The sequence below is a fragment of the Cydia pomonella genome, chromosome 11 (assembly GCF_033807575.1).
Source record: "Cydia pomonella isolate Wapato2018A chromosome 11, ilCydPomo1, whole genome shotgun sequence".
Taxonomy (NCBI): Eukaryota; Metazoa; Arthropoda; class Insecta; order Lepidoptera; family Tortricidae; genus Cydia; species Cydia pomonella.
Genome location: NC_084713.1, coordinates 5994657 through 6021147, shown reverse-complemented (window position 1 = coordinate 6021147; position 26491 = coordinate 5994657). Strand labels below are relative to the sequence as shown.

At 36.5% G+C, this 26491-nt stretch overlaps 1 protein-coding gene across 2 annotated transcripts in view; it reads left to right on the top strand.

Moving 5' to 3' along the window:
• Positions 1–24999, top strand: part of LOC133522694 (axoneme-associated protein mst101(2)-like) — a 255262-nt gene extending 230263 nt beyond the window's left edge. For both annotated transcript variants that reach the window (XM_061858106.1, XM_061858107.1), the window contains 15 exons: positions 10546–10929; positions 11150–11671; positions 11998–12104; positions 12600–12732; positions 13913–14017; positions 15004–15155; positions 16595–16805; positions 18370–18579; positions 18892–19128; positions 19659–19844; positions 20573–21100; positions 21701–21874; positions 22269–22337; positions 22850–22930; positions 24338–24999. In XM_061858106.1, the coding sequence (XP_061714090.1) occupies positions 10546–10929; positions 11150–11671; positions 11998–12104; positions 12600–12732; positions 13913–14017; positions 15004–15155; positions 16595–16805; positions 18370–18579; positions 18892–19128; positions 19659–19844; positions 20573–21100; positions 21701–21874; positions 22269–22337; positions 22850–22906 (3075 nt within the window). In that variant the 3' untranslated portion in view covers positions 22907–22930; positions 24338–24999. The remainder of the gene's footprint in view (positions 1–10545; positions 10930–11149; positions 11672–11997; positions 12105–12599; positions 12733–13912; positions 14018–15003; positions 15156–16594; positions 16806–18369; positions 18580–18891; positions 19129–19658; positions 19845–20572; positions 21101–21700; positions 21875–22268; positions 22338–22849; positions 22931–24337) is intronic.
• Positions 25000–26491: the final 1492 nt, after the last annotated feature.

The window sequence follows — 26491 nt, the reverse complement described above, 5'->3', positions numbered from 1 at the left end:
ACCACCATCTTACTAATATGTTACGACTCATATAGTTAGGAATCCTTGTGACTCATAAGCAAGATTATTAAGCAACTTACTTTACGAGCTTCATTATTGCAAATGTTAGTCTTTACAAACTCCTAAAGTGATACATAACACTATTCTAACGATAACAATATACTTAGAACAAATTGAGCATTATCTGTGTACTCCATAACCCTGAGTGAGAAGAAGGCCGGCGCCCACACTTTCATACTGTTTACTAGTGAGCGCGGCATCGCGGCGAGCAGCGCACGTGTAATAACACCTTTATTAGAATTTATTCATGCAATAAATTGAATTTGGGTGAATCGCGCGAAAAACAAAAGAAAATTGCGTGCGATTATCTGTGATGCGTTCTAAATTTAAACGGATTTGATTTTGGAATTGTATGTTTTTGTTTTTATTTCTGCGATTGAGTGAGATTGGTGAATAAAGTGACATTGGATTTGGCACCTTATGGGATTGTGATAACAGTGAAATTGTACAGTATTAAACAGTTCCAAGTGCGCTTAATAGTTTAAGTGACAAATTGGATTAACGAGAGGATGCTTATTGCTTGCGGTCCTTGCAATAAAGTAAGGGTTTTTATTATCATTCACTTCGTTTCTAATACTTATTGAATTCAACAGGTCCTTAATGTTTTTTTGTGTTGCTATCAAAATGATGATTGATGAGTGATATCATGCACTTTAAAATCAAAAAGTAGATGCCCTGTTCGGCCATTCTCAGAAAATATGTCTGATTCCAGATTACTTAACATAAACTATATACGATGACAATGTTTAGTAGAAAAGCATAAATTTTGAGAATGTAGAGCCACATATGATATCTACAGTCCTACATGATCCGCAAGATCTTTTAAGGAATAAAACAAAAAAAACCTTTTCTCATCAATTTGACTATAAGTAGTTAAGTCTCTACTTAACTATAGTCAGCCGCTGCCCACAATAGACACCTTTCTTCAAAATTGTATGAATATACCTAAGGAGAGTAGGTAATTTGTTCGTAAATCTGTGAAGGACAGACGGACATAACGGAACTATAAGGTTTCCGTTTTTGCCATTGTGCCTACGGCCCCTAAAATAACTTCATCGAAGTTTGAGAAACACTTCCAGTGAAAAGCAAAAATCAATACATTTTCAACCCACTAGAACTACAATAATTCGATAATAATATATTATGATCGTCATTGCGTAGGCATATAATCAAATAAGACGTATTCGGGTGTCATAAAAGCGATAGAAGCAGTTATATAAATTGGTTTGAACTTCTAAAATCGTGATCGGCTGCTTATATGGTGCTCGAAGGCCGTTCTAGGATTCTCGCATTTCTAATGTCGTACCTAAATAAGGGGACTTAGGTGTTGTTTGTCCCAACTGTTTGAGATAGCTTTTTCATATTTTAATGCTAGTTTTATGCACAGTTAGTCAGTTTCTGGATTATACACAGATAAAAAGGTCCACTCCTCTAAACGAAAGTTTTTGTTCCGGTGGAGAAAATTTTACAGATTTTGTGAGAAGAAAGAAGGCAGACAGAAAAAGAAGTGCTTACTCCTTTAAGGATTCAATCTGATTATCAGGCTTTATTATCCTTAACTTTGGAAATGTCTACTGGAGAGACGTGCACTTAATTGCAGTAGGACCATTGACATATATCTATTAAGGACGGGCCTTATGGGCACTAAGAATGGTGCTAGTTCAGTGGTGTCACGCACACTAATTCGAGCCAATCATGCAGTCCCCATTGTTATTGCCCGTAAGGCCCGTCCTTAGATATATGTCAATGAGTATGACCCTTTAAACCTGAAATAAATTTTAATAGACCACTACAAACTACTAGCCGATTATTTAAGTAGGTATGCATAAATTAGGCGCACTTGAGCAGGTTACCTATAGGTACACAGTTCTATAGTGTGTGTGCCTTACCTGTTCGATAAATCAAAATGTTTGCATAAGTTTTTGCACATTTTATTGCCCGGTCTACGTAAAAAAATCTATTTTGATGCCGTCTTCAAATTTTTTTAACACAAGAAGAGAGACCCTTCCTTGTCGTATCCTCATGGCTGAGGGACGTGACGACTGTGGACACTCTTCACTAGTGCTCTCCAAGCCGCTCTAACTTGGGCCCGGTGCATGCTAGCCTGCAATGAGGTTTTTGTCTCTGACGTTATTCTGTCCATCCCTACGCTTCCTTGGTTTCTAAGATAGCGCCAAAGAGAATTGATTGTAATAGAGAGGTAAAGTCTATGAAAAACGTGCCCCTTAGTTTGACATCCAAAACAGATGGCGCTGTTCTGCGCCACATGTATTGCGGTCACTGAATTGTCAAACGTCAACTTTTGACAATCAGAGTCACCGCAAAATGTATGCAGCTGTTTAGCGCAATTTCGTTTACGTGTCAAAGTGGAAGTACAAAATTGTCTTAGATTTACGCATCTTACTCAATCAATTAATCTTTGGTAGCGCTTAACATTTGCGGTCGTAAACATTGAATAGTCAGGAATTGCGTGTTAGCACTTTTAGTCGTTACATAGGTGTTAACGAGTTCGTCAGAATATGCATCTTCCTTCCGCACCAAGCGGTATATGATTCAATCAACACCTCCAATATTTTGTTGTATTATCTAATCTACGGTCAAGGAATTTACATTTCATACCTTATCACTGTAACAATAGTATGAGGTCCTTAACAACTTATACTGATTGTCACTGTGACTAGGTACGAAATGGTACTGAAATTAAATTATTTGACTGCTGTACTAACAAAGACGTCCGAACGACGTCACCTTAAGTGACAACTCGAGATCTAATAGCAAAAAACGTAATAGGAGATCATACAGGTTTAACGCAACCGCGTAAGGTGAGTGCTAGATTAGCAATGGGGTAAAGTTTGTTTCATATTAGCGCCTAGAAACATATGTAGTGATTAGGATATGAGATCATTTAAAATTATACCTTGTGTCAACGACATAAAGACTGTGAAAAAAGGTGTCTTGAGCACAAATTAAAGGTAATTTTCACTTTTGGCCCGTATCAAACTCACGTCTTTTTCGAATCGGATTAGATTTCACTTACCTAATAATTTTGACGGTCAATCAACTTTCGCTGCTAAGGTGAATTTATTTCAGATACGATAGAGCCCCTTCGAAGGTACTTAAGTAAACGATTGGAGAAGATCAAGAAATGAAATTTAAGTAATTATAGTACATACCGATATTATACATCTCCTAGTAATTATGTTATTTTATTGAATTAATATTGGCAATTGTACTTTATAATTGATGATGATTTATTTTTATTGCGTGTATTTAAATTGCTACTATTCTCTCAGTCGTATTCTGATTTGAATAATAGGTTCAAAATTAGATCTGGATTAGATTTGGATCTAATTCTTAACCTGTTCTTAAAGTCAGAATACACCTGATAATTAATAAAATAGACAGCTTTATCCCTTATTGCAAAGTGATAAGCTCTATAAATGGTCAGTTGCTACATACTACGTTACACTTGCTTGATGTTTCCTAGTGGGAGACAAGTTTTTATTCAAATTATTGTGTAAATGTTTGCAATGCAAAGCACATGCTTGAATTAGCATTTATACGTACAAGAAACTGCATAATGCACTAAGACTGCATTTCTACAGAACCCATTATTTTTACAAAGGAACAATGAATCCCACATAGAATTGATATGCACTAAAAACAATCGTAAATGGTAGTGCGGGTCAAGTAAAGTCGTTATTATGAACTAGTGCATTTCTGACAAGCTCTATAAGTTCTGTAATGATACTCGTATATTTCAATTATTTTAGTAGGTAAATTATTGTTCACGTTTTTACGCTAAGGCTAACACTCATGATCATGACACAATTAGTTGTATATCAACCACAGCCCCTACGTTAAATTTTTTCATATTTTAATTATTAGTAGAGTTAGGTGCATTTAAAAATGTGTATGAAATCTGTTTTAGCTCCTAATTTTTACAATAGTCAAAAATCGAAAAAGTCAAACGTAGGGGCACGTTTTTTTCTTAGACTTTAGTTCTCTATTACAATCAATTCTCTTTGTTATTAGTGATCGTTAACGTGCAAAGTTTTCATAGTAAAGCATATGTTTGGCAGAAAAATCAATACAACTTTTCAATATAAAATATTTACTACAGCACGTAATTCTTCACTTCACATTTATAAACCTTCGACCTATATAAAAAAATTGTAGGTTCACCTACATCGTATGACATGACAATGACATGCAATACAACTAAAGGTAAAAGTTACATCTGAAGCGCATCCTAATCGACCATAGCTCTTCATATTGACGTTTCGTAGTTATTTACTTGCTATTTGATAATTGGAATCTTAATAAAGTGAACGTAATATCACAATAATAATAATATATAATGTATGTATGTATATATGTATTTATTTTATTAGTATGTAGGTATGTATTATATTGTTTGCGTCTTCTTTTTGTTGAATTATATGTATATCGGCAGTACCCGTTCAATGTTGTAAGTTCATAGTTTCCTGCTACCCAAAGGTTGTCTGGAAGAGATCGCTTCTTAGCGATAAGACCGCCTGTTGTTACCTAACTTTTACGTGTTTTTTCATTTCCTGTCTATTTTTAAATGTATGGTGCACAATAAAGAATATTTACTATTACTATTTACTATCACAATATTAATTTATTATAATATCCAGTTTGCATTTTAATGACAGATTAAAGCGTGCTTAATTTGGATAAATGTGTATAATATATGTTATTAAAATTACGTGTGTATGTTTTTGACAACCATAATTTGCTATGAAAACTGCGAGATGATAACGATCACTCGATACATCAAATTATCATGAGCTAGGCAAATGGGGACTATGTTAGTATGGATAAACGGCCGTCCCTTTTTCTCTTAAAATATAAAGTCGGAAAAGTAGACACCTCAGAGCTATCACATTGAAGCGTCGAGGAGTCTCCTGTCATATATTATTGAAATTGATCGAAATCGATAAAATGATTCATTAAATATCGTTTTTGCCGTCTTGATTTACTCGTAGGTCGTACTTTATAACGCGTTAAAGTTAATTTATTATGAATAAAGGGATGTTAAAGATTTTCGCAAAACAAATTATCTTGTGCACTGGGATGGCAACAATATAAATTAGTAGATTTATCGCAGTTCACCTGTTTATTGTTTTAAATTATAGACTTCGCATATTGATTTATCGCCCATTGAGTCATCAAGTTCTTGGGAAACTGGGGTTTATGTGGGGTAAAAGTGTTGAACCATGAAATGATGTTTTATTGAGGTTCTTGTAGTAGAAAATGCCATCTTCACCTTTATTTTCTTTTATTTTTACAATTCTCATACACCATGTAATTCACAATCAATGATTTTTTAATCGTTTTGTTAATTCTTCCAAGCATAGACGAACATAAAGACACGTACAGTCTTGTAAAATATAGATGCCTTAAATTCGACTATTGAAGCACGAGTCCTCATTCGTATAGGGTCTTCATCTGACAGACAGAGTCGTCTATTTTTATCTTTTTGATATCGATCTTCGCCTATGTCCATTATGGGCTTTCGTTGTTTGATAGTCCTTCCTATGGCCATCTTGTAATATAAAAGACGTTTTAAATCAATCGAACTCATTATGTATAATTATGAAGAAACTCAGTCATCTAATAAGGGCCAGCCCGTCCCCGTCTCTTCCTGCTAACCTTACTTTTAATTGTAGGCAACGTAAACGGCATTTTATACGCGCATATTACATGCATGTTCATACATGGTTGAACGCACGTAGATTTACCTAATATATTTAGTAACGTTATGCTGGCAGTATTTCTAATCTAAGATGGAATCTAATCAAACTTAATTTTATATTTTGCATATAATTATCTAAAGTGTAGTGCACTGTGTATGAAAAAAAAAATAGGTAAAGGAGGTTTTCAGTGGACCCGTTCGGAAAAGCTCTCTTTACTTTTTGAAAACAGTAGAACAAAATCGCCGCAAATCGAAAAAAAAACCGGCCAAGTGTGAGTCGGACTCGCCCGACTCGTTCTGTACAAATTTAACTTTTATTAATTTTGATATTCTTTACAAAATACCTTTCAGATTTTTTTCTGCATCTATAGTGTAAGATGGTATTACTTGTCAAATTTTATAGTTCTACGTCGACGGGAAGTACCCTAATTATTTTGATTCCCTTGAGAGTGCCAAAAATATACGTTTCTTGCGGCCATATCTCTTTTTTACGTTAAGTTACTAAGTTTTACATGGGGCTGTAGACCTGAGTATATGGTTTTAATTTAAATTCGATACCTCCACGTGTTCCCGAGGTAAAGGGTCTTGACACTTCGATCGTGTCGATGTTTTCAGACATGACTGTACCTTAGCTGATAGGTTAGACCAGGGTCAACAATCAGTTTCTTCAGGGGTCCTTCAGGGGTTTTTAAAATAAAATGACCATCGCGGTTCGTTTCCACTTGAGTTTACTTAAAGTAAATGTAATGTACAGCACAAAATATGTTGCGGTCCGGGTTAGATTTTGAAGTTTTAAGCGATGATTTTGAATATTACATTAACTTGGACTTGATTTATCATGCAGTTCATCAAGTTGCAGACCATTTTATCTGATGAATAATAATTTTAAGCTGAGTTTGCTCATAGTTAATAAACAAATTCACAGGTCGTCTAGAGTCTAGATCATTAAGTTACCAAATAGCAATTAAGATAGAACACAGATTGCCATCATGTTCCGCTCCTAGCCTCGTGTTCGCACTCCATTTTCAACGCTTCACCTGAAGGGCATGTAGAGCGAGTAAAGTGCGCAAATGAACAAGTTTTATCGGTAGATCTGCGATTAGTTAGTATTTATGAGGAAAACGGCACAGTTGACGAATGTAGGTGCGGTTCATAATTATGTCGCTTGTAGCGGTCCTTTGTCGGCGTGTTAAGGTTGTTATAAAATTTGTACTCAAATAAACTAATAAGTAGTAGTTTTAGCCAAAGAGAATTGATTGTAACAGAGAGGTAAAGTCTAAGAAAAAACGTGGTCTTTATCCAAAACAGATGGCGCTGTACTGTGCCATATGTTGCCTGTGTGTGTGCAATCAGAGTTACCGCAAAATGTATGGAGCTGTACAGCGCCATCTCGTTTACCTGTCAAATTCCAAGCATGAAACTTTCTTAGATTTTACACATCTTAATCAATGTATCCTTGGCTTCAGCTAATGCTTTGTTGCGCGGCGAATTTTGTTTCGAAACACACATTCTATTGCACAGTTCCGGAAAGTTTTGAAAAAGTTCTAGGAAAGTTTAAATAAATAAATAAATTTTGCATCTTTGTAGATCTACCGATGGTACATCAGTACCTTTAGCCATGCAGCTGTTAGTAATTTCTAGGCAAATAGGGTTCAAAGCTTGGTCTACAACACTTGGTAAACTTGTATGTTAACATACCGTTTAGTTAAGTCCGTTTATTTTATGTATGTTTTAGTGAGAGCGTTTAAGGAAGTAAGTGTTCATCTCTATATTGTTTGTACCTAACAAATTAACAATGTAACCTATTATCCTGTCGCATACTTCTGTTGTTTCTCTAATAAAAAGAAAAAAAAATGAAAAAATATTTATCCAGTGCGTGGATAATCATCATCATTATTAGCCTATTTCGTTTACGGCAGGATATCTCTGTTCTTTATACCTATATTTATAGATAACATATTTTGCCAGCAACCTTGTATCCTCCTTCCATCTAGTTTAGAGGCGCCTTACGCCCAGTTCACACTATCCACTAGCATTCCAGTCCAGTGATTGAATTCAGAACTGGAATGTTCCTGGAATAATTTGAACCGGAACTGGAATATTCCAGTCCAGTCTACTTTTTGATTTCAGTTCGCCCAATCCAGCGTGACTGGAATAGTGTAGACAGCATTGACATATATACACCGTGGGCTGGTAAAACCCGACAGATTTTAACAACGCATTCCTGAAGTCATGAGGATCAAAAAATGTTATATAAGTTTTGGGAAAATTCGGCAAATAAAATGTTTTTATCAGACAAAAAACAAATTTTTTCTTGCTTTTTCTTCATACGACACTTTATTTCTTCTTACATCTTGTCGAAATAAAAACTAATTTTAGTTATTCGTTGTAACTAATTAGTAATTAGTTATAACGAATAACTAAAGTTTTTTTTATTTACACTAAAAATCGCGAGTTTCTTATAAAACTTTTATGTCTGCCAACAGGTATATCTAAACCAAGTCACATAGTGGCAGCTTCGCAGCCAAAAATGCGTTTTTCACTAAGTTATTACAGAAACAATTTTTTACAAAAATTGTCATTTTCTCTAAAACAAGACCGATTTCAGGAAACTTTGTATCACATTTTGGTCTCTAAATGCGGTCAAGAATACACCTTTAAAATTTGTCGGGTTTTATCAGCCCACGGTGTATAAGGACGGGCCTTACGGGCACTAAGAACTGTGCTTGTTCAGTAGTGTCACTCACGAATACGAGCCAATCGTGTAGTCTAACGCAACTAGTTGCAACCAATCGGGCGCGTGATCCGAACTCATCAACTAATCGCGTTGTGGCGTTAGACAACACGATTGGCTCGAATTCATGCGCGTGACACCGCTGTACTCCATTATTGTTGCCGGTAAGACCCCTCCTTAGATATATGTCAATGGTACATCCAGAGCAAGATTTAAAGTCAAATAGTGAACACCAAGTGACCACGTACGGTCGGTTCCCTAACATAAGTATCCACTTTTCTATACAACTTAGTATGGCTACTTGGTTACTTAAGTTGGGGAACGGACCGTACGTCTACGATAGAATCATGACAAATTAAACGTTATTGACAGTTTTACTACGTTTGACGATGGAGACTGATTTTTCCGAATCACTCATAAGTGATTGCTCGCATAAAAACAAGGAACTTATTATTATGAATTCGCGTCAGTACTCAGGAACCGGACACTTAACGTCTTGAGTGTACGGATCAACATACAGGATATCCGTGTTTGGGCCGGTGAATGTGATTCGTTTAAAAGAACTGCACGTAAAAATTAATTCATAGTTATACGGTTTTACTTATAATAAGTATTTGGAAAAAAATAATTTTTGGTACAAGCTTTTATCACTGACTGTACATTTCTTCCACAGGCAACTAATACTCACCGAGATAATTCTAACAACCCCAAACAATTCGTTTGTGTTGTTTTATCACAGAAATCCAATGGCCACCTCCTGTCTCCATCATTGGATCAGCTCCATGTCATCATAATATTTTGATTTCAATATGTATGCAATATTTCAGCTCAATGGGAAATCGGAAAGGGAGTCAAATTTAGCTTTTAAGATTTGACCCACACTAACAAAATAACATACATACAGTACATACTAACAGGGCAAGTTAAATATAAGCTTGTAAAATACCGCGTACCTATCTCAACAATATCCTGAGTTTTGTGGTAGGTAGGACTATCCTTGCGCTATTCATATTATATGTACTCTTTTTAGGGTTCCGTTCTTTAAAAGGAAAAACAAACGGAATCCTTATAGGATCACTTATTTGTCCGTCCGTCCATCCTTTTGTCTGTCTGTCAAGACCCTTTATCTTGGGAACGCGTGGAGGTGTCGAGTAAAAAATTAAAACCATACTACAAATATAGGAATAAATCTAAAAACTATAGTTTGAAATATATAAAAAGAACTCGGTGGGCAAGTCCGACTCGTACTAGTGCGAATTTACTCTTAAATAATTAATCTTGCATATACCAATTTTATTTGCTCAGCGCAGAAGCCGGAGACGTCTAAATCTTCATGGTAATGAGCTCCGATACGAGGTCCCATAGTTCCGGCAATTTTCATTCGAAACTGCGACTAACTGGAGCCCAACGTTGCAATGTGCCACCCAGTTTTTTTGCCTTTATACACTGTATTTCATTGTGATAACGACCAGATGTGACTATTAGTATTGTACATTTATTCACTATATTGGCGCCATGCAGTTTCTTAACGAGATGAAAATGATATTTTATTTATACACTTACTTATATTTTCTCTCGTAAACATGTATACCTATACTTTCTTTGCCTATGGAAATTATTTATGAATAGCAATCTTATTTTACCTAGAAAAAACATGGAAAAAACCTAATATGTAGAAACAAGCGATGACTTGACCGACTTGACGCGAATGAGTATCAGCTTAGACATAAAGTATAGTCTTGTAGCTAGAGGGTCCTTTCCTATATATATAGTCCTCCATGTCGTATCCGACAACGGCGACCTTTACAATTTGGCTCGTATATGGCTCGTGAAACCGAACTTAGTCTTAAATGCCCGGTCGCACTGAATGTATGTGAAGGGTGCACTCACTCTACGCTAGTCGCATTTAAATAACCATACTCCACCCTAATCCGATTTGGATATCAATGGGTGAAACAGCCTATAAATGCCCTACTTGTATTAAACCTATTACGTATTTGAATCATGAATGAATAACTTTCTTCCCCAGGCAAGGGACAACCTAACGGACTCCGACTCAGGCTGCGTGTCCCCCGGCTCACGCATCAAAGACTCCGCGTCCCCGGAGCTCAAGCGAATGGATTCCGGATACAAATCACCCGCTCCCAGCTCCCCCCACCCACGCCGCCACCTCGCTACCCCCCATGACGACTTTAAAGAAGACTTCGCGAAGGCGCAGGTCCTCGCGGACATCCTCGACCGCACCTCCGAGTCCAGTGACTCGTTGAGGAGCAATCCGGTGAAGGAGCATTTGGAACAGATGATCTTGAACGCTGGGTCGGTGGAAGACAGGAACTGCTTGGAGCAGGTGCTGATGCTACTGTATAATCTTCAGGCATTGAGCAGTTCTGTTAGCGAGGATGAGTGCTATCAGGTGTGTATTTTTATGTGTATCATACACTTCGTATGATTTACACTTTTTCCAAAATTGTTGCAGCAGTTAAGCTTCAGTGTGGTCGATCCTTCATAGTAGTAGTTTAATTTATAGAGTGGTAGCCGTTTAAAAGTAAATGATTTGACATTGACATTAACATTCTAACGTCAGTGATGTTTGTTTGAGAATAAAAAATCCAAATTTATAATTCCTCTTCCAGATCAAACCAAAAAGAATATGTGACCTGAAATCGAAACCGGAAACCGATATCACATCGCAAAAAATCCAAAAAGCAATCGCAACAGTCACCCCATATCAGCAGAAAGGGTATAAATGCGAGTCCCTCGAAAGCCTTTGTAGTGACGAAAGAAAGCCGAGCAACGTTTTACAAGAAAGCGGCATTTTTGAGGGCGCCGAAACTGAAACGAGGAGCACACAAACAGATGTCAATGACAGTTTTGAATGCTCCGGCGAACTTAACACAGAAATACAACGACTGAATAGCATTAGGGAGAAGTTAGAGAGACAGGGAGTTAGAAATAGGACGCTTAATAGTAAAGAAGAAGGCGATAGTTTAGAGTGTAGGTGTGTGAAGCTGGGAAAGAAACATAAGCAGTATTACGAGAGGAGGCTGAAGTTCTTGGAGGGAAAGATCTCTATATACGAGGCGGCTCCGGACGTGAAAGAAGCTAAACTTGCACAGAGGTTGCAGACGGAGTTCATATTAGAGAATAGGATACAGGTAAGTAACACTTTGAAACTTTTAAGATCAACTAAGTGAAGTAACTATATCTTATCATTATTCTATCATTTCAGCTAGGAACAAATTCTGTAACGCGTTGTATATAAAATGCTTTCTAGATACGAGTATACTATTATTAATTAATTGGGTAGAGGCATAAAATAAAAATAGATCTAATGTACTATTATATATATTTATTTAGTAAGAAATTTTTGCGTGATGTGAAAAGTTATAATCTTTAGAATAAAAAAAATCTTTGTGTTTTGTGTTTATGATGAGTGAAATAACGTTATTGAAGTATTTGATGTTTTTGTTTTCTGTTGCAGGAGCTCGAATTACAACTTTCAGAACTTCAAGATAAGTATGAGAGGCTCGAAGAGGAATGTTGTGAATTGGAAGAAATAGAAAATGACACCCGTTTGCACTGGCAGCAGTGAGTTCATTTATGTATTCGTCACTTTCTCAACGTGTTGAACGTGCGTCAAGCTCCATTAAGCTAATTTAACGATGTGGTCGTTTTGTAACTATGATTTCATCGATTATTCGATGAATAATGAATAATTGAATTAGCTATCTATTTATAAGCATCGTTTTAAGAGTATATTTAGCGTGTGAAGTCTATTTTATAGGGCCAAGCTAGATCCGATGTGACATGCTACAAGTTTTCGTTCTCTCTGTGCGCATTGTCATTAGGTAAGAACGAGTAAAATGTAAGCAAGTAAATGTAAGCGAAGGGAGCCAAAGCGTGCTACATTACGCATGCTGTATGCATAGTTCTCAAAAAGTAATACTCAAACTCCTCCGGTACGTAAAATTTTTCATCTACACTACATTTACTTTGTACACTTAAGTACGTTACACTAAAATGTCGCCCATTACTAATAGCTTACTAATTTGCGACTTTTTTAAACGTTGTTTTATTGTACAGGTTGGAGATGGACTATGAGCTTTGTTCGGCGCAACTACGCGATATGACGGAGCAACGAGAATGTTCGCGAGCCCAGGCCGAGCGCCTGATGGCAGAGCTCAACAGGAACGAGTGCGCATTGAAACTCAAGCAGGTGAGTGCGCTGAGAAGTACAACCATTTGCTCGTTTGGCAGGTGCCTTTAAATAGTACAACTAGGGGGTAATTGCACAAAATATCCATATGGGTAGAAGTGGCAAGGGCCCCCGAAAATCATAAGATAAGATGAGAGTACAACCTGTACAACTATGAGCTTGATCGGCACAATTACGCTAACCTTTCGTATATGTGAGTTACCAAAAACGTGGGTTCAACTTCGGTCTTGCCATAATACTTAAGCAAAAAAATTCAAAAGGTTACTGTAAAATGTGCGTAGGTTACTAATCAAATAGGCGATTGGTAAGACAACGCTATATAGATGTTTGTAACAAGAACTTTTAAGAGCAGACGGACTGACTTGACTGAAAAAGATGTGTTCCATCGTTCTTTCTTCCAGTTATTTTTCCATATCATATGAAGATTTTCATTCTGCTAGTTTCTGCACCTAAACGTGACAATAAAGCGGAGAATAATATAACGGGTTTTCAGTCCCAGTATTTATAGCCTTCTTTAGCAATTAACAATGGCGGTTGAAACAGTGATACAATCTAATTAAAACACAATGCCTTTGAAATGAGCCGACACCAAATGTACTAACGACATTCTTTGGTAAAGTGGTCAGTACCTACATTGTTCACGGAATGAGGACAATATAGGTACTTAACGGCCAAGGCCAGCAAGAGTACAGGTCAGTTTGATTAGTGGATTATCGATCGAGTGAGGAGATCGCTATATCCTACTCACGTACTGATGAATTGATTACCTTTAATTACTTAAGTGCTGTCGCTCTATGCGTCTATGAAGTTTTTTAAACGGATCGTGGTTATTAATTTGATAACAGAACTGAGGGGGTGAATTTGATACAGTGCGAAACTAGGGACGTGAGAACTTATTTATATGCAGTTTTGTGAATAATGATAAAGTATTGCAATTGTATGGTTTATTTAATTTTACCCAATATCATTAAGGTACATGGCGTAGTAAGAGGACGTTATAAATAAAAAACGTCACTGACATGCTAAGGACTTGGGCGTAAGCGAGCTAATGTAACTTACTTGAAAATGTGAAGGTTACGTTGACAGCACCCGCCATAACACCTATCGTTGTCCATGGCGCGGTGGGCACGAGGTGTTCTTGGCGTTCAAAAGGTTAACAAATTTTTCGTATCTATTCTAGGAGGAGCTCCGCTCGAGGCTATGTAAACTGGAGAAGGCTGTGCCAGCCTTGATCGCATGGAACGTCATTAATGCGTTAGGCGCCTACATTTCACCTGGCAGAGAGGTACGTTATTCGAATTTGAAAATTTCGTCGTCTTCGTTAAAACTTACCTAAAGGCCTAAATCTTTTTGGCTGCCTTCCAGACATTTTATAGGTAGCACTTGAATTTAAGCCGTATACATTTTAATAATCAAATTCATGACGTATGTATGTACAGTCAGCGTCAAATACTTTGTAGTAGTCATGGTGTCCAAATAGTTCGGTACACCATACTAAATATATGGTGTACCGAACTATTTGGCTACTTTGGTTGCTACAAAATATTTGACGCTGACTGTACCTACCTGTAGATAATAACATTAATAACAGGTGCCTATTATTTTTTGTAAATTGTGTGATCGGAAGAGAAGTATTTTATTTTTAATTCATATTATGATATTAAGGAAGCGCTCACGGTCGATATAATAATATGTGTTATATACTTACCTACCAAAATAAATGTTTTTCAAGGTTTTTGCCTAATCATATTTTTAGCAGTTTCTATGCATAAATGCAAAAATAATAAATACCACCAGGACACGACCGACGTAACCCAGAAACGTGAAGCTTGTAGGTATACAAAACGATAATAGATAGGTAACTGCACAGAAATCATTGAGATACAGATATTGAAATATTCATACTTATCACACAAATATTTAACCATAATGGATTTTGAACCCGAGATCGCTAGCTACGTGGTCATCTGACGAATATACATTTGTTTTTCGAATCGATCTCGTACAGTACAAAAGCTATTTAATTTATTTTCAGATTTTCCCCCACAAATAAATCGAATAAAGGTATATCGGGCCAACGTACACCAATCTAAGGGATGCAGTTAGAAGTATTGACATACTTCGGCCCAATATGTGTAGGTTAGGTATATCAACCCACAAAATTGCACGGCCACGTTATTACTGAATTCAATCATTATGCAGCTCTCTGTACAAGCCATGAAATTGTTTTAAATATTGCACTTAATATTACCCAATCGTTTATGTCCTCAGCGTGTGCTGGCAAGCCGGTGCCCCTTCGGCAAAGACACGCGGGCTGTGATCAACCAAGTGCAAAGCGAAAAGAGCGGCGCGCTGGTCAAGTACGTGACGCTACCGCACGACGATCTGCCGGGCGTCGCGGACATGCAGGAGATGGTCTTTAAGTATGTTTTTTATATATTATATTTTTATATAGTAAAGTATTGGATAGCTAATTAACAAATAAATTAACTGCCAGATAAAACTTCCTGCAAATCTTTGCTCTTTATTAGGGTTCCGTAGTCAACTAGGAACCCTTATAGTTTCGCCATGTCCGTCTGTCTGTCTGTCTGTCTGTCTGTCCGAGGCTTTGCTCCGTGGTCGTTAGTGCTAGAAAGCTGAAATTTGGCATGGATATATAAATCAATAAAGCCGACAAAGTCGTACAATAAAATCTAAAAATTTTTTTTTTTAGGGTACCTCCCCTACACGTAAAGTGGGGGTGAATTTTTTTTTTTTGCTTCAACCCTAGAGTGTGGGGTATCGTTGGAAAGGTCTTTCAAAACTAATAGGGGTTTTCAAGAAACATTTTTTGATAAAGTGAATATATTCGGAGATAATCGCTCCGAAAGAAAAAAAAATATGTGTCCCCCCCCTCTAACTTTTGAACTATAGGTCCAAAAAATATGAAAAAAATCGTGGAAGTAGAGCTTAAGAAAGACATTAAATGAAAACTATAGCGGACATGATCAGTTTAGCTGTTTTTGAGTTATCGCAAAAAGTTTTCCCTTCATAGTAAAAGACTTACTTTAATTAGGTACTGATTATGCAAATTTGCCTATTTGTTTAACTCGGGTGAAAGGTACCGTTTCATCCCTTGGTTAACAATTTACTATACTTTAAGCTTCAGTTTAGCTTATTGTGACGGAAGAGTAACTACGGAACCCTACACTGAGCGTGGCCCGACATGCTCTTGGCCGGTTTTTTACCAGTTAAGCTTATTTTAAGATTGTAAAACGTCAATGATGACTTTATTCGTCAGATAAGTGGCGAGTAGCTTATTCAGGACTTTACTTGGATATTGTGAAACAGGCCCTTATGATACAAGTTTTTATCGCTGACTGTAGTTTTGCTTTCAACAGGTAACTAATACTCGAGATCATTTTAACAAATAGGTTGGATCCTGTGTCTATCATCTGATCAGCTCGATGGTACCATAATATTGCATTTTCACCCAACTTTCATATATAGGTATATGAAGTTTCAGCTCAATCGAATAATGTGAAGTGAACATGCAAACACGAAATATCTTCCATTATCTTCTAAACTCTTTTTACATCTGGGGAAGCTCAACCGGAGAATCGGTTGGTAAGATATTTGTAGCTCGTAAGGGTTATAATTATAAATGAACGATTTATTATCATCGATAATAACGACCTTTAATAACGAAAAGTATGTATTGTTCCAAAACATTTGCCAAACGTACTTGTAATCCAGTAATGTCTTGCTATAAAATTATCATACTTCCTTTAACCGCCAAATATTTACTTGAACACAGTCCACACACACGCGTAGCGTTCAAAGGGTTAAAAGTCACAAAGTAACTTTCAATATTCTTTTTCAGACTGTTAAAGGAAAAGAGAGAGATAGAGACCCAGACGAAGAAAGTGACAAACTCGCTAAAGGCTAAAGTGAGAGAGCTGCAGGAGGAGCTAGACTCCACCAAGTTGCAGATCAGAGCGGCGGAGTGTCGCTGCAGTTCTAAGAGTGAGCATATCGAGGGGAAGATCTCCGAGCTGAAGGAGAAGATTGACGGAGAGAGTCTGAAGGAGGAGGTAATTTACTTTAAAATTTACGGTTTTTACAAACAGAACGGTTTTTACAGTTAAACGAATCCTAAAACTAACACAAAATTTCCCCCGACTGATATTGACCCGGACCAAAAGTATCAAAAACATTAGCGACATTCCCTTGTTCCTGCATCCATTCCATTCTTTGTTGGAGCAGGAAAGAACCAGAGCGTGGGGCGCATTTTTACTGTATGTAAAAAGTGCAACATTATAGAAATCAAGAGAGTGAATTCTAAATTAATTTCAGACTACAACATTTTAAATTGAATAAAAAAAATGTAGCCCTGGACTAGTCCGTGTAGTTCGGGTCGTTTCATTGGAATTGGGTTTTAGTAGCGAACGTAGCCGCAAACTAAAGTACCTGCAAATAAACTAATTTAATTAGGTACGATAGCATAAAATATGCCAAAAAATATACAAAATCAGAAAATATACAAATTAATAATCATAAGAAATACAGTTTTTGTTAAACTCTCTACACTATCAAGATTTAAATGGTTTGTATTGTAAAAGTAACGAACTTGAACTGCTTACTTACATAATTTAACCTAACATTGTTTCGATTACCGCACTAGTTCCAAATCTCGGATTTCGAGATCATATTCGTCGAAAATGATCTCATTGTACCATCGTTATCAGACCGTAGGAAAGAATCTAGTACAAACTACTTCATCATTCTTAATATGCTTTTAGATATCCGAATCACGGCCTTACGCGGAAAGCAATAAAGACGTTGACCTATATTTAACATCGCAACAGTCATAAAATAAGTCTTAATTGCTTAGTTCCTCGAATGCATTGGAAATTTATCTCTAATCGTTTTCGATATTAGCTGTGTAGTTCTAGATTTTATGGCAATGGTGGCAAATCTTATTATCTGGCTTTTGTGAAATGCAATAACTATGCCATCGCTTAGAGTTTGTATCTATTGTCAATTAGCCTTGGATTATGATATGAAAGTAGTTTTTCGAGTTTTTACTTTTTTATTTCAAATTGATTACTACTACAATAAGTGGTTTCCTATTGAGTATTAAACACTAATACATACCTTATACACAAGGGCTTGTGAAAAGTTTGGTATAAATATACTTCTGATGGCCAAACAATAAAAAGGTAAAGAGGGAACACAATTTTTGGCTCAGTAACTTTGTTTGGACAGTTAGGAGGCAAACATATCAAAAGTCCCCGGCCGTAGCCCTTGAGCCAGGGGGTAAGTGGGGTTTGAAGGTCCCATTTATCGTTTTGTCGATGATATCTCGGAAACTATGCGTCTTCGCGACATGATTACTTAAATAAAACGAAAGCTGATTAATTTGCAACAAGTTTGATTCAGTCAAGTTTTTAGATATCTCGAATAATTACGTAGTAAAAAATTGTGTTCCTAGCATTTCCCTCTATACCCTTTTTTGAGCATTCGTTGCCTGACCTAGTTGTGTTATCGGGTTGTTCTTTAAAGTATATAGGTACGAATGAAGAAACGCCTTAACCAGTTCAAGACACTTCTTGTTTATTAATCCATGCAGCTATAAACAGATATTACTGTCAACAGCTCCCCGTGGACCCAGCGACAATGAGCCAAATCCAAGGGCTTCTCCTCGTCGAAAAGGAGTTAAAGGCGCGCGTCGCCGAGCTCGAGAGGCGAGAAACGGCCTACCTCGAGATGTTGACTCAGGCCGACGACATGTGGGCTGAGATGGAGGGCGGCTACAAGAAGAAAATTGAGGAGGCGCACGCGACTGAGAGCTGCTTGAAGGGACAGGTAAGACAATCATGATACATTTTGTTAGTTTGTTTAACGTAATTGAGTGACTGATAGAGATTGAGAGGCGGGAAATGGCCTACTTCGAGATGTTGACTCAGGCCGACGTCTAAGACGTACTAAACGCAATGAAGTGCCGGCACTTCAATGAGGTGTGGAATCATTTTGTTGGAGATGCCGACTCTAGTACTATACCTCAATGTTTATTCCACGATTTAAAAAAAAAATTAGTGACAACTTAAATAATGATGAGAAAAAGGCAAGATTGTTGAACATATTTAAGTGGTTAAAAGGTATTTATTTTATTTCCAGGTTAAAAAACTACAAAATGAAAAGGACCAATTCAAGAAAATCATCGAGCCCCTGAAGAAGACGATCAGAGAACTTGAAGAGTCTGATTCGTTACTGAAGATAGCCCTCGAGAAATCTGAACGGGACTCGCAGAAGCACAAGAGCTTGAACCTAAACCTTCAGAACACGCTCTCGAAAACTGAGGCAGACTTTAGGAAATCCGAGGCCGCTTTTAAATCTCTTGAAGCTGCGTTTAAGGTAAGTCAGGTACTTGTAATAATATGTGATAACTAGATTAGTGTTTTGGGTAGGGTTGTTGGGGAACTGAATTTTTGAAATTCATTCAAACCACATGGTATGAATTGAAAAACTTCTCGTATTAAATTCTCTGACTAAATTCACTTAATTTGAATTCAAACCGATGGTAAAAATTCTCGCAATAAATTCACAAAATTAATATAATACTTGCCATTTTATTTGTATTTTATATCTGAGGCCAAGTGAGTTCGGATTAAACTATCGAGATATAAAACAAAGTTAGCCGACCATTACGACACTTAAGTATGTTCTTAACATTCGATAAACCATCAATGATATTATATAACTATAAATAGACACGACTAAAGGCAACTTAGGCAGTTAGTGTCAAAAATTGAAGCGCTAACTGTCCAAGTTGCCTTTAGTCGTGTCTATTTACTCCTATCTTGAATTTTAATATCATTGTATACCATAATCTATTTATATAAATGCACGTGCCTCATAACTTTAATGATGTTACTTTATAACAGGGTGAAGTCGAGCAACTTCGCAGAATAAACAAGAACATCGAAAAAGAAATGAAGACCACGAAAGAAGCATCGCGGAAAACCGAACAGAAATTCTTGAGTGAACTAGAATCCGTTAGGAAAGAGCTGCAGAGAGCCTGCAAGAACCACCAAGATCTGGAGGTCACCAACGGTGAACTGAAAGAGGAGGTTAGTCATTCAGTCATTTAGAAGAACGTGATATGTACGACTAGCATTTTCGCATGAAAATACAGGCTGTTTTATCTGAGCCACTTTTGAAGTCGGATCGACTTTGAAACCGCGAGAAAAATAATTTTTGAATTTTTCTATAGGATATTTAAAAAAAAACTGGATTTCGTGGTTAGTTTTATTGTAAAATTTCCTGAGTATGACCTATATATTAACTTCGAAATATTTGGCTAAGTGTTAAGAAACACGCCGTGTATAAATTTGTTTTCTATTTCTATTAAATATGAAAAAATCGCTAGTTGCACAAAATTTCCAATTTTTTGTAATGTTCTTAATTATGAGGTAGTAAGTTTGTTGCATGTTTTTCCAATGTAAGATGAATCTCCATTGTTTTTTGTAACGATCAATAAATATAATAAACCATTTTGTGTTTATTACTTGATACGAGTTATAAAATACCATTTAGTATTAATTCCGACGCATCTTACATTGGAATTGGTAATATGTATTATAATCAAGTATCAAGTTTGTTGATGTAATTGTCATAGCTTAATATTTGTATATAGCTTTGGGCATTGCATGTTTTAACGCTTTATTTGTTACCGCTTAACCGTTCAATAACGCGCTGCATCCCCGCTTGTCACACGAACGTCGTCGCGTCACGCATGGAGTGTCCTGTAAATATCGTGCATGGATCCAAGCCTCTCTAAGAAGACATGTTTTCTCAGGTCGAATCTCTGGAAAAGCAGCTAGCATTAACACAAAAAGCTTTAACCCAGTGCAAGAGGAAGTGCGATGAGAAGATCAAAACATTAAGTCATGAGCTCTCTATTAAGACTGAAGAGCTGGAAGAGCTAAGAAGTGAGACGATGCGACAGTCGTTCCATGCGTCTAGGATAGAACTGAAGCCAGATAGAAGCGAGTATGTGGACGAAGGATACTCCATATACACTGCCGTACCAAAGAAGACAGAATACGATAGGATGCATCACAGCATGAGCTACATAACATCAGATTCGAGGTGCTCCTGTCCGGCTATGAGGAGCCAACTCGTCGGGCAACTGATCGAAGATCTCTTCGACAGAATCCACAACACGGTCGACGAAGACCTCACTAGAGTGTGCAAAGAAATCAAAATCACCGGTAGAGAGATGTCTGCTGAAACCAAAGCGAAAATCACGAATTACCTCTTAATGGCGATATCTAAGGAGCTGGTCCGATCGATAGGTGACGCGGACGCGAAGACTGAAACAGAGGTACGGTATCATTTGTGACTAAAACAGTGTGATAACTGCATTGATTAATATTTCTAATGCGATTAATCCAATCCATATTTAATGGTTCTGGTGAATATCTTATATAATATTTTTATTTTGTATTCAATTCCTTATCTTTTCACATCATCTACAAAACATAGAACACGTCAATCATCCTTTGTAATGTTATCATATTGGGTGTTAGCGTTAGTTTAAAATCGCTGAGAGTTGTACTTATATAAATACTTATTTTTCTGAAATCTAAAACAAAGATGGAATTTGATATCTCTAAAACCGTGGCCATAAATTGTTTGTGAAAAAAGAAATAGTTCTTCATTGCAGAGGGCTAAGTATTCTCAGAATTGTATCAAATTATACAATTAAAGAATAATGCACAACGAAATCTATGTGAAACGTATATTTATAAAATATAAAGGGAACAATCTGACACAAATCTATTTAGTTAAATTTCAACAAAGATCGTCCAACCATACAATGATCAGCCGAGCGCGCCCAGATAATTTACTGACATATCAGCGATTTTAATTCACCGCCAGCACCTTCACCGTATTCCATTTTCTAGAAGGTCAATAATTCCAGGAATGGCGGCGCGCGGCGTCGTCGCAGCCGCCGCCGGCGCGCGCGCGGCGCGAGGGCAACGCCGGCGTGCTGCGCGGCGCCGCGCGCCTCGCCAGCGTCGCGTGCGCCTGCGCCGCCGCGCGCCTCGCGGCCGCGCGGCCCGACGTCGCTGACGCGGTCAAAGTGTGCCAGGAAGTAAGTTTCGGCGTCGAGCGCTATTCATTTGTTTCTTACCAATGCTCAGATTCAGATTCGATCAGATTTGTTATTATTTGAGCATCGCAGGCCATCTTCGTCAAAGTGAGATTTGATCACGTGACCATCCTGTTATGTACCCAAAAATTCTAATCTTTGAGGTTCAACCTAAAACTTGTGAATTGAATATTGAAGGGAGGTGCATTTATGAACCAAAATGAAGGTTGGGAGTTCTAAACGTTATGTAGGCTCCTCCATCGACAAGAACTGGGCTCTTAAATATAATATATTTATTTAATATATTATGATGTTTGTGATGTGAATGGATTATTTATATTGTAGCCAATTATTATAATATATGGATGTTGTAAACTGTATGTTTTGCAAATTTCAGGAAGTTCTGGATCACGGCGACGTTAAAATAATGGAGGAGCAGTTGGCCAATGCCATCGAGAGTATTGTTGTAAGTAAATAGTGTATTATTATAAATTACACTTGCCTGAATAAGTATCAAGGTCTGTAATAAAATGATTTTTTGATACAGCGGCTGTAACACGTTTGCATTTTTATCACTTGACACTATGCCTGTCACTTTCGCCCTCACATACTTGTTAGAACGTGACAGGTATAAAAATATCAGTAACAAGTGAAAAAAATGCGACTGCTAGAGCCGCAGGTGACCATTGCACGGGCGTTTTGCCTATCATTGTGTGATGATGGCCCAGGAAAATAGAGAGATGATGGATTTCTGTATTAAATAAACGCAATTGTGGATAAAAAAACTCGGCCGAATTTTTATCTGACCAAAATATACCCACTTAAATACGAACGAGACTCCATTGAGGAGTAAGGGCCGGTTGCACCAGCCACACTTGACGGACTTGCTGCTTGTAGTTTACTGTGATCAGTATTTTTTTGAGAAATTGTCTTTCTGATAGATATCTAAGTAACGTTTACATGTTGGTTTGTTTACAGAATTGTCCATCTTGTGCATTGGGTACAAATGCGATAGTTTGGAGCACGGACGTCTAGAGCCACCACTCGTGCAATTGTTTAGTAAGTTTTGAAAGTGCTATAAATTATTTAACCTTGTAAGTCCCCGCGTACTTATATAAGTACACATTCAGTTCGTGTTTTGAGCTCCTATAGAAATAAAAAAGTTTCAAATTCAAGTGCAAAAATTGCCTCTGCTACGAGGATAACAAGGGTAAGTCAGCTGTCTGAAGAAATTAGCATCCCTTCTCTAATCTGTATCTACAAAATTGAAATTGCTTAAACGAATTTAAACTTTTGAAAAGTACAATTTACCCTCTTAAATGACTATGCGAAATACCATCTAGTACTGTATATGATTGCAGTCCGTGCCTACGTAACAGCTTGATGATGACAAAACATTTCAATCAAATTAAATAAGATATGAATGACGTTATCAAGTTGAAAATGGCATCCAACATACACCTGCTGGACTTCGTACTTAGCTTTTACAAGATTAAATCTGTTTATTAATACTCAAATATTAACATACAAATTTAACACGTCTCCAATTGATATTTAAACTATAAAACTTAAAAGCTAAATGTAAAAGTAAATAATGCCTAATCTTAAAATAAAATACAAAAAACTATCCCCCTTCGGCATGGTGCCGTAGCATTTTCGCTAAGAACTAAAATAAGCTGTCATAATAATGGATTTGTCATTGTCAATTAAATACGACGTTTTGATTGGAATTTAAGGGCTCCTCTACACGATGGCCCAGCTTAGGCCAGTCCAAGGGACGCAGCTATGCGGTAAAGTGAGATGGCAATATCACTTGCTCCCTCTAACGCATAAATGCGTCCCTAGGACTGGCCTACGCTGGGCCATCATGTAGAGGAGCCATAAAACAAAGATAAATTTATTTATATAATTAAGTTAGTATCTACTACTCGTTTTTAAAATGCACACAGCCGTATATATCGATCAGGTATACTCCTCCAAAGAGTACTAAATACGGTTTCGTCCCTTACCTACTGCAAAAATGATTCGTCGAAAACATTTGACAAACATTTAATTACATTACATTCGTTAGTGTTTATCCGTCGGTCCGTTGTATCCGTATGAAAGTCTGATGTCGTATTCATGTATCTGTATCCGTTATAATATCCAAATCGTCGTAGAAATCTGATATTTTATCGAAATTGTGTTAAATAACAACGGATCAGTTTAAAAACATTGACAATGACAGACAACGTCAGATTAATTAAGTCATGTTTTTTTGCTATCGAGATGAGGTCTAGCTTCTAGTGTAGAACTGGAGATACGTCGTTTTAGAATAAGTACACATATATTTTTTTTTAATACAAAGCCTAGTGAAAAAAAAACTATTAATGTATTCCTCGTTTCAATTAAAATGTAGAGAACCAATAAAAGTATAGGGTCAGAAATATGAATTGTTGTCAATTAACGATGTTTCTTTTGTTACAGGTTTTAACCCTCCACCGACCTCAATCAAGGTGCCTTCAATAGTTTAGCCAGTATCGTACGAATGTAAATATATTGTATTATACAACCTACTCGAATACGTATCTACATAGTTAAGCGACATATCGAACAAACGTAACTATATCGAATAATTTAAGAATACGCTTAGGTACGTAAGAATGTCTCGACCTGTATTGTTTCTTTATTTATCTTTTCAGTGCCAAGTGTTTTCTTTTGTGTAAATAATGTTTTTGTTGAGTAATGACGCATATAACTGAGTAATAACGACACAGTGCCTTGACTTGATGGATATCTTACTAAATCAGTTATGTAGGTATGTACTGTATGGAGGTTCTCGTATACTCATTAGAATAAAGTACACAACTTTGGTTCAAGTCATTAGAACAAAATAAAGAAATTATGAAAGTCTGTTCTATGCGTTTTTATTCATAGGTTGACGATTTGGAAGAAAATATCTTATGCTTATACTTTAGTCGAGTGTCAACAGAATTTTCTTTTTCAAACCGTCATTTGTTTCGTTTCGTTGTAGACAGAAGTTAATCGATGTAACAAGACTCACAAATTAGCGAATCTATGTCTATTTGTAAGAATTGTAATTTTGTTTTTATTTACAAGAATGACGAATTAAAATTATTATTTAAAAATTATGTCTATTATTTTTACTCCCGTTAAGTTCTCAAGTTTTATAATTAAACATGTATTTTTGGAGGAAACTCAAGATCAATCAAGGAGGTCGAAAACTTCGAGAAGAGGAACCTTCGATCATTGGGTTGATCTTATTATTTCTGGCAAGGGACTCTCAAACAAATTTTCAACACTCCGATTACTCAAAACAGCCTATAGATTCAACATGTCTCATCATGTGTTTTAATGACAACAGTAAAACAAACCGATGAAAGAAAGTACTTGAAAAGTTCTGGGGGAGCTTACATTTTACAAAACAGTTTTTTATGCTGGCCGTAATTTGCGGTTTTTGAACGCATTATAGACGGCTTATGATATGAGTAGAGTTGCTAGAAAAATTTACCTTTAGACGCGAGCACTTAATATGTGCCCTGGGAAGGGACCAAAAGGGACGCGCATATTCAAAATGGTTTATTTATTGACTTACTTAGTTAGCCATTTCAATAGATAGATTAGCAATGTTGTAGTTGTACTCTCATGTAGTTAGATATAGGTCGTTTGTTTTAGCAATTTTTTTATTTAAGATGCTACGTTATGTAGAAGACATAAATTCTTACGATTAAGGTCAGTACAGTAAAATTGCAGGTTTTTGTTACCACATTTACTTGGCGGGTTCGATTCCCGGTTCAGACAGTTCGTATTGTTTAAAAAATAAAAATGAGGCCTTCTTTCAATAAATTTCCTTTCTACAGTATTTAAAGTATTTCCCCTCCACGTGGCAAAGTCGTGGAACGCCCTATACTTATGCTTCTTAAACACGTATGTAATAAATAAATACCAATTAACAAACTAAAAACATCGTTCCCGTTTTTCCCGTTTTAGAAAGTTTTAGTTAACAAATATGGGTGCCTATTTTTTTACAGAGAAGAAATAGAAGAAATGAAAAGTCCTGTTGTAAATAGTGAAGGTTTGAAAAAACCAAAGAAAACTCGAGGCCCTGTTTTAGCCTGGTAGGTAAGTTAATACATTAATACTAACTTTAAAAATACGTTTTTTTTTTTAACTTTTTTGTTTAATTAAAGGTCGATTTGTGCAAGAATATTTATTAATGTTTATAAAACATAAAAAAGAATACCCATTATAGGCTAGCATTATATTATGTATGGAAAATTTATAAAGCTTAAAATGACCTAAAATGACTTCAAGAACAATATATTAGAAAAATTTCCAATTCTGAGGCCTACAAAATTCAGTCTATAATGGGTTAAGACAGGTAAATTATTTGGTTATAAAATTCACAGCTGTGTATCTTAATCAAACGCGCTTGAAAGCCTTGAAACCGAATTACAAATTAGTTCGGACCAAGATAACGAAAATAATTATAGTTCGATCATTTATTTGGAAGAAAATATAATTTAACAGAATATTTCATTACATAGAAATTGTCATTTATAATACGGTGCAGAAAATAGGAAATATAAATTAAAACACGACCAAAGGGAGTTCACGAGA